The sequence below is a fragment of the Juglans microcarpa x Juglans regia genome, chromosome 6S (assembly GCF_004785595.1).
Source record: "Juglans microcarpa x Juglans regia isolate MS1-56 chromosome 6S, Jm3101_v1.0, whole genome shotgun sequence".
Taxonomy (NCBI): domain Eukaryota; kingdom Viridiplantae; phylum Streptophyta; class Magnoliopsida; order Fagales; family Juglandaceae; genus Juglans; species Juglans microcarpa x Juglans regia.
Window position 1 is genome coordinate 7,113,596 of NC_054605.1, and position 9,969 is coordinate 7,123,564.

At 32.7% G+C, this 9,969-nt stretch overlaps 1 protein-coding gene across 1 annotated transcript; it reads left to right on the forward strand.

Moving 5' to 3' along the window:
- Positions 1 to 4,398: 4,398 nt before the first annotated feature.
- Positions 4,399 to 9,544, forward strand: LOC121236577. Its single transcript, XM_041133025.1, has 7 exons — positions 4,399 to 4,570; positions 4,657 to 4,779; positions 7,228 to 7,364; positions 7,970 to 8,435; positions 8,904 to 9,081; positions 9,211 to 9,400; positions 9,536 to 9,544. Exons 1-7 carry the CDS (start codon positions 4,399 to 4,401, stop codon positions 9,542 to 9,544), a joined length of 1,275 nt encoding a protein of 424 aa, XP_040988959.1.
- Positions 9,545 to 9,969: the final 425 nt, after the last annotated feature.

Here is a 9,969-nt window from a genome sequence, read left to right on the forward strand (position 1 = left end):
GTTGTTATTTAAACGATATAAAGAAAAAATAGATAAATTGATGTATGATATATTGTAAAAGTCAATATATAAAATAGAAAAAATGAAGTTTGGTAATGTATTTTAAAATATAAGATAAATGAAACATTGTGAATGCTCTAAGTAAAGTATTAATAGAATAGACATATTATATGACGTCATTTCTATAGTCACCGGGCTGCAAAGACATTTCCTATTAGTTATCGCTTTCTCCAAATAACAAATGCTGGAATTCCGTGGTAATTGCAATGAGTTTTTTTCTTGCTTAAGCAGCCTTTATGATTATGTTTCTAAATATATATATATATATATGTTAATATTGGAATTGTTTTTTTTAGAATTCTATTATATTTGAGTTCACTTGATGATGGCGAAACTCTCTCTCTTATCATTGTGACCTGAAGTGATGTAAATTATCATGCTTTCTCCCAAAAGAATTATTTGGCATACTCTCCTTCTAATGGTACACTTGATTTTTGTCATTATTAATTTAATATGCAATATAAAAATTATAAATAGCAAAACCTACTTTTCCAATGTTTTTGTATAATCCTTCGAAGAGGCAGCAGGGCCCACTGTTTTCCCAAATGCGTGGATTGTTTATAGAATGCTATTGACAGTCACAGTTATAATTGCTTCTAAGAATCTAAAGTGCTTTTTGTAAATCTAAATTTGAAAAATTCTTCTCTAAATTAATAATTTTCTAATAAAAATTAATTCGGTTATTAATTGAAAATGTGGCATAAAATATTAATTAATAATTTTAGTTTATAGAAAGGAATAATTTTTAAATAAAAATGTGATGTAAAAATTAAAATTAAAATTAAAATAAATTTATTGAACTTCACAATTTAAAATAAAAAAGGGCTACTCCAACTGGATTTATTGACCTATTGAGCCGCCCTGCTTTGAAGTTTAGGGATCTGTCTTGCCTTGTGATCTTGTCCTTGCATCTCATAAGAGAAACACATGCATATAAGGTTTGTTATCCTTGTTTAGCCAACATGGAACAACTGGATGTGCACAAGGCCATACTGTTTAAAGGCAGAGGACACTTTTATGGGCATGGTCCAATAAATTAATTTACCTTGTTCTGCTAGTTGTGATGATGTGAGTTTGATGGAACTTCTGCCACATGTTTTACTTAATATCTGCTGGATCCAAGTGCTTGTCTAGGACTCACATGCTTCTGTCTTATAACAGGTTTACTTTGATGGAGAAGTTTTAGTTTTGTCTTAATTTTTATTCTTGTTTATGTCTCTTATCATAGCAAAATGTGGTGAAATGGACCCTATTTTCTAATTGTTAGCTAGCCAGCTGTTTTGTCATCTCAAAGCGACAAGCATGGCCACTCGTTACCTACACTTACTCTCAAATAGGATGTTATCCTTCTTGGTTGAAATAGATAATATTGTCAAATCTCAGGTATTTGGATAATTTGTTATTAAATTGACAAGTAAAATATTAAAATACTTTCTAATTTATATGAAAAAAATAATAGTTAATTCACTTAAAACAGAGAGTATGGCTCAAATTTAATTGAAGAAAGGGCTCAATCATGCGATCATATGAAGTAGCACATCAATGACCCCACGTGAGAAAAATACTTTAGTCATAAAATAGTTATATAAAAATAAATTCATAAATTGATATAAGTTGATGTGATACTTCAGATTGTAAAATTAATTTTATTATAAAATAGATCTAATAAATTTCATAAAACTACATCTTAGTTTGTATAATTTCTTGATACATAGCAATTCTAAAATAATTCAACAATTCAAAAGAGATGGTAAAGACTTTACAGTGAAGCCGTTTATATAGACTGATCGTCAACAAGTTGTTAGGTTAGGGTACGTACTTATGAGTGGGTTAAAGTTCCTGAACCAATGCCTGTAAATTACAGTGGTCTCCATGGATGTTCAAACATCTCCCCTCCAATTACTGAAAATAACCGGGAAAAGTCAAGTCTTCCCATGCATGTTATGCATTTAATACTAGTCGCCTCTTCCAACCGAACTCCTGAACGTAGATTAATCTCCTCAATAATTTAAATAACCAATAGGACGATAAGAAGGTTCCATCAGTGGAAAAAAGGGCACCACGTGTAGTACCACCAAGTCATGTACATTAATTGGGATATCTGATATTGAGATATTTTTTGATTATAGAATAATACTATAAATTACATTTTTATTTTATTTTCATCTAACTGCGATATTTTTATTATCATTAGATATTCTTGAACTTTTTAGAACAAAATTTCAAAAGTTGATGAGTTATATCACTTCATGATCATAATAGGATAGGAGTAAAATAAGGGCGTGATTTATAGAATTTTCGTGTATCATAATATTTTTTATAACAAATAGCTCATACCATCCGTAATAGAAGGACAACAAGGACTATATATTTTGATAGGAAAATTCTAACCACATTACCATCTTACTCTCATCTTACTATATAAGATGTGGTACATTCATTATCATTAGATGATTTATTATCATCCAATGATGATAAATGTGCCACATCTTATATAGTGAGATAAAAATAGGATGAGAGTATGGATTATAGCATTCCTCATTTTGACATTGGAAAATGATAGCGATCCCATTGGAGCTTCCCGCTCCAATTTTTTTTTTTTTTTTAGTTTTTTTTTTTTTACTTGGTGATTAAGAAAATGTTGTTTAATAATATTGTAAATTTTCTTCTTTTTAAAAAAATATTTAAAAATGTTAAAACAATTATGTGAAAAAAAGAAAAAAAAAAACTTAAGTTATTTTCACATATTGTTTTAACACTTTTATATATTTTTGAAAAAGAAAAAAATTCACAATATTATTAAACAACACTTTTTTAATCACTAAGAAAAAAAACTGAAAAAAAACTAAAAAAAAGGAGCGGGGAGCAGTGGTGAACCTATTAAGGGGCAGGGGGCTACGGCGAAACAAAAAAATAATATATATTAATTTTTTATAATTTAATAAGATTATATTAATCTTATTTTGTGTTGGCCCCGTCTAAAAAATTATCTTGGCCCCCCACTTTACAAAATTATTTTGATTTTAAAGATTAATTACTTATAAGTCTAATTTTAAAAAAATTAATCTAAAATACATCTCACATAAAATAAAATGATCTAATAACCTAATCACACGTTTTTACTCTCAATAAAAACGAAAAAGAATTCGAATCGTCTCCTTCACTGCCACTCTAGACTGCAGACTGCAGTTCAATTTTCAAATTCTAAAAGTTTAAACTTTTGTCTTGTCTACATATCTGCCAAATAGCCAAAGGCTAGTTTTGAGGCTTACGAGTTATGGGGTACGTGTTCACACTTTGCAACTACGAAGGAAAGGGATGCACTTTGAAACAATTTAAAGTTTTTCACTAGTGCGTCGTCTGCTACACGGTTTTTTTCTTTCGATTTTAATGTTCATTCATATATATAATTATATTGAATATATTAAATTTGATGTAGTATTTTTAAAGTTTTTTTTTTTTTTTTACTTTTCCTCTTTTTTCATGTATTGATGTATCATGCAGTTGTAATTTTGTTTAATTTTTTTTTCTTTTCTAAATAGATTGATTACTACTTGGTTTGACTTATATATAATTATGTTTATTGAATGATTATTTATTTTGTGCTTAAAGATTAACTTTAAATTCATGTTTCATGAGTAATTGAATTCATATATATCTAACTTTATTTTATTTGTTTCAATTTGATTTTAAATTTAGGTTCGTGAATTATGTCTAAATTGAGAACTATCGACTCATTCTTCAAAAGAAAAGAAGTTGATACTCCAAAAAATTCTTCTAAAATTCCAAGGATTGAACCTGAGGAAAATCCTGATCTTAACTCTTCAATTGTAGAGTCTGAAGAGATTCATTTTACATCGTCAACTCTTGATTCTAAAGAAATTGATATATTTTCTCTACAACGAGATCCAGGATTACGTCCTCCTATGTGGGACTATCCAGTCAATCAACGTGATGACATAATAAGAGCTTACTTGAAAATGGGTCCATATCAGATACGTCTCTCAAAATATCCATTTTCTGGTTTTGGAAAGCATCCTCACCGCTTTCATGCTTATTGGTTTGTACAATTTGCATCTTGGCTAGAGTATTCTCCATCAAAAGATACTGCATATTATTTACCTTGTTATCTTTTTACAATAAAAGCATCTTAACGTTCTGGATGGGATGTATTTACTGTCATAGGATTTAGAAATTGGAAGAAGATTAATGATGGAAAACATTGTGCCTTTTTGAATCATATTGGGGAGGATCCATGCTCTTGTCATAATAATGCTGTGAAAGCTTGTAAAAATTTTTAAAACAATCACAGCATATTGATAAAGTAATGAATGCACAATGCTCCGAGCAAATTCTCAACAATCGACTCCGAGTAAATCTATTGATGTTGTTCGATGGCTTGCATTTCAAGGTTGTGCCTTTAGAGGTCATGATGAGACCCCTGATTCAAAAAATCGAGGTAATTTTCTTGAGATGCTTAAACTCTTGGCTTCGTATAATGACAAGGTTAGAAAACTTGTTTTAGAAAATGCTCCTAAATCTTCAAAGTATACTTCACCCAAAATTCAAAAAAAGATTTTGGAAGTTCTTGCGAAGAAGTGAGAAATAAAATTCGTGAAGATGATGGAAATACTAAATTTTGCATTATTGTTGATGAGGCACGAGATGAGTCTCAGAGGGAGCAAATGACTATAATCTTGAGATTTGTTGATGATGATGGTTTTATACAAGAACTATAACGCCCCGTTCCCGGAGGTCCGGAGAGTTAGCTCTTAACACTTAACATCAAACATCAATAACACAACTATAAGATCTAGAAAACTCCATAAAATGTTAATCCATTTAATCAACCCAAAAATCTATGTTCCTTCATGGGACCAACCATGAAATTCTCAATGACATAAATTAAAACCCTCCAAAACTTGAAAATATCCTTAACTCATCAAATCATAATAACAAAAAATAAAACAGTTTTCTAACTACGACCCTTAAGTAAGCACTTGTACCCTCAGGCACTTATTCCATTACGAACATCACACCTTACTAACACTTCCTACTCTTGATCTCTAGTTGAACCATCAAAATTATCTGAAAAATAATTAGAGATAAGGGGTGAGTTATCAACAACCCAGTAAGCAGAGGACATATACTAGTGTGTAAACATAAGCATTTACAGATATCAGAATACTGAACAAAACATTTTCATTTTCAGAGTGCGGAAGCAAAACATGTTATCAAAATATTAGAGCGAAGATTTAGAAATAATTTCATTCAAAAATATCCTTTTTGGCATAGCATAAATGATTATCATCATCATCAGAACACCATATCAAAACAGAAGTCATGTATAACTCCCGTGGTAAGGTTGTACAATCTGCGGATAACAAAGCAGAACATAAATCACTCTGTCACCAAGGTGTGCATTCAAAACAGAGACCACTACTATAACCCGTGGCAGGGCCGTATCCACTATTATAGCCCGTGGTTGGGCTGTATCCACTATTATTACCCGTGGTTGGGCCGTATCCACTATTGTAACCTGTGGTTGGGTCGTATACACTATTATTACCCGTGGTTGGGCCCTATCCACTATTATAACCCGTGGTAGGGCCATAACTGAACAGAATGGACACAGAATCAAATTCAGAATCAAAGAGTCATGCCAAAGGTTTTCAGAAATCACATCTTATCCAAATAGAGTACTGAACAAAATCATATTATCTTCATAATCAAAACAGATAAAAAGCATATTTATAATATTTATGCACAAATTTTTATATTCACTCTTTTGACATAAATCATAAATAAAATGTAAAAAATAAGCTCATGTCTACACCAGTCATGATGGAAAATACTTTCTTCTTAAACAGAATCTCATGAATAATGTAGAACAAATAACTGAGGTAGTTCAAATTTCTTTTCATAACCAAATATGTATATCTTTCAAAAAGTCAACCTCAGCTCATTTTATTTTAATGCAAAGTCTAGCATAGGAACCCCGCTTACCTGGACTTCTTAGCTTTTTCAAAATTCTCCTAAAAAATGTCGAACAATAATTAAACGTCACCTATAAAATAACCATGTAATTATCGTAAATTTCCAATTAATCTCATATTTCGATATTTAATCATAAGCTTCTAAAATAACCTATTTAATTCCTCAAAACCTAAAATTTCATAACCTTAAATTATGAATTATCACTTTCTAAAATCATCCATATTGATTTAATACTATGACTAAAATATTTAAAAGTTTGACCTGTTTATTATTGAAAACAAACTATAAAGTTTAATACTAGGTAATATAATTATCCCAAAATATTTTAAAATAAACCACAGCTATTATTAAATATACTAAATTATATCTAAAGTGTAAAAACAACATTACTCCAATATTGTTTACTCTTAAAACAAATTTTTACTTAATAATATGTTGAAATAATTTTCTGTAATCATAATTAAATAAGAGTTTATTAACACATAATAAAATTTTTAAAACACCTTAGCATAACTTGCAATTCAAAGGGTAAAAAAGTAATTAATAATATTAGTGTAAAATATAACGTAGAACCATGTACAATACTTACGTAAACAAAAATTATTTGAAGGAAAACAGAGGCTACGTACGCGATATGGAGGTTCATCGTGATTGAAGGAGGTCGCGGCGGGGCTGGCCAGTGGGAGGTGGCAGAGACACGACGGCGGAACACTGAGAGAGAGAGAAAGAGATGAGCGAGAGAGAGAGAGAATCAACCGTGAGGGAGAGAGAGGCCATGGCGAGAGGGAGGACTTACACACCGAGTACGACGGGGAGCTACGGACTGGGTCACATGGGGCAGCGTCCAACGGTGGAGGCTTGTCCTCCCGCGACTTCTGCTATTAACGGCGTCTTATGCGGCTGCGAGGGTAGTGGCTTAATGGCAGTGGGTATTTGAGACAAGGATACTTTGTTTTTGAAAGTTGAAACAGAGGTACTTATGATTTCGTGTGGGCTGAGCATGGTGGTGATCTGAGGGAGAAGTAGCGACGAGGTTGGCCTGGCTTCAGCATGGCGAGGCTGCTAGACATAACAGAGGTTGTGGGTTGCAGGGAAGCCATGAGGGTGCAACTACGTGGGAGGCTACGGTGTAGTTTCGGTTGTTCTTGACTCTTGATGATGATTAAGCAGCGTCTCCGTGGGTGGTGCACTGGCAGAGCAGCGACTTCCACGGTGGTGTTTTCCGACGTGGGTTCACGGCTGGCCATGGTGGTGCTATGGTGGCGGCGTCAGTTTTCCCATGGGGATGGTGTTTTAATTCTAATTGGGTGAGGACCGGGCTGCGATGATGCTGGGACGGCGTGGGTCGTGGCTTGTGGAGGTTGATTTTGTGCGGCAGCTGGGTGAGCCGCGACTGGGTGGTTCTGTGATCGTTTCTACATCTGGAGTGGCCAGAAAGCCGTGCATGGTGGCAGACGAGGAAGACAGCAGCAACTGGGTGGCTACTTAATCTAAGGTTGAAGATGAACGATAAAGTCATGAGGAATGAGCGTGAACTATGAAGTTAACTTTGGAATATATATATAGGAAACAGAAAATAAAACCCTAGAGAAAGTAGGAAGGAGAGACGTGCATGAAGTGAAACAAATAATAGGTGTGTGGCGTGCAAGGCATGGAGACTAATGGGATTTTCAGGTCTTGCATTTAGGATGGACGTTTTCCTTATTTGGATCACGATTGACCTCTAAAAAAAAATATATAACTTGTCCCACTAATTTTCAGTCCAATAAAAACTTCACCTAATCCAACGTATTTAAAGATTTAAACCTACTCGGCAAAATCCCAGAAATTATTCAATATCCATCAAAAAATAATATAAACAATTTGAGCTCGTAGTCTATTCCAACAATAATTGTAAATTTCAAGTGGGCAGACACGAATTCCTTGCTTGGCCCGGGTGTTACAAGAACGATTTTTTGATCTTGTACATGTTAAAGATACATCGGTATTGACTCTAAAGAATGAAATATTTGCTGTTGTTTCTCATCATTGTCTTGATATTCAAAATATTCGTGGGCAAGGATATGATGGTGCTAATAATATGCGTGGTGAATGGAAAGGATTGCAAGCACTATTTCTTAAAGATTGCCCATATACATACTATGTTCATTATTTTGCTCACCGATTACAGTTAGCATTAGTTGCTACATCTAGAGAGGTAGTTTCTATTCATGAGTTTTTCTCAAATTTGAATTTCATTATCAATGTGGTGGGCGCCTCATATAAACATCATGATGAACTGCAAGCTGCTCAGACAACACAAATTGCATATATGATAGCTATTGATGAACTTGAAAGTGGAAAAGGAGCTAACCAAATTGGCACTATCAAACGAGCAGGTGATTCTCGTTAGGGTTCTCATTTTTATTCTATTTGCAGTCTACTACAAATGTTTGGAGCCACTTGCTTGGCGCTTGAAAATATAATAAAAGAAGGATCCACTTACTCTCAACGCGAAGATGCGAATGCTGCTTATAAAATGATTAAATCATTCCAATTTATATTTATTTTACATTTAATGAAGGAAATCATGGGTATTACTGATGTTCTTAGTCAAGTTTTGCAGCAAAAATTTCAAGACATCTTGAATGCCATGAATATGGTTTCTACTACAAAAGGACTCATTCAAAAATTGAGAAATGAAGGTTGAGAAAATCTGCTTGAGAATGTTGTCTCTTTATCCAATAAATTTGATATTGACATTCCAGAATTGAGCTCTCGTTATGTACAAGGTCATGGTCATCATCAACGAGATCACATTACGATAGAGCATCATTATCATTTTAAAATATTTAATGCTACTATAGATTTTCAAATGCAAGAGCTTGACAGTAGGTTTGGTGAAGGAGTAGCAAAGCTTTTAGCCCTTAGCTCAGCTTTGGATCCAAAGGATGCTTATAGATCCTTTAATATTGATGATATCTGTTGTCTTGCAGAAAAATATTATCCTCTTGATTTTTCTAAGAACGAGAAAATTAATTTAAGGTTTCAATTGAAGCATTTTGAAGTTGATGTGCTTACTAATCCGAAGTTTCAGAGTTTGTCATCCATTACAGATTTATGTCGAAGATTGGTAGAGACAGAGAAATCAAAAACATAATATCTTATTGATAGATTGATTCGTCTTGTTTTGACTCTTCTAGTATCTACAGCGACCAGTGAACGAGCATTTTCAACTATGAAGATTGTTAAAACAAGACTTCGCAATAAAATTGAATATGAGTTTCTAGCAAATAATTTAGTTGTCTATATTGAAAGAGAAATAGCTAAGAATTTTGATTTAGATTCAATACTTGATGATTTTGTTTCTTTAAAAGAACGCAAGTTACAATTTTAGACATTCTATGTTTCTTTTGTTTGATATATTTGTACGAGTGTCTTTATGTTATTTCAATAATATATTGTTATTGACATATCATATACTTTTTTAATACATAAGTTCTATTAAGCGTATTTTATTTTTATTTTAGATCTTACTAACAGGTTGTTATATACTGCAGAAAAAATTGTATAGAAATACAACAAAAAATATTTTATTATAGTTTTAGCTTTGCTTCCCCCCCCCTAAAACAAATTTCTGGTTCCGCCACACTACAACAGAAAGGGTCTTTTGGGACGAAAATTTTCGTCCCAAAAGACCCCAATTTCGTCCCAAAAAAATTTTTGGGACGAAAAAAATTCGTCCCAAAGTCGTTCCAATATCACTGTGCCAAAAGGTATTTTGGGACGAAAATCACCATTTCGTCCCAAAAAATTTCTTTTGGGACGAAATTGAAGGAAACCGTTCGAACACGTTCGAACGAAAATTTTTTTTGTCATGGTTTAAATTCGTCCTAGAAAATGGTTCGAACGGAAAAAATTTTAAGTTCGAAC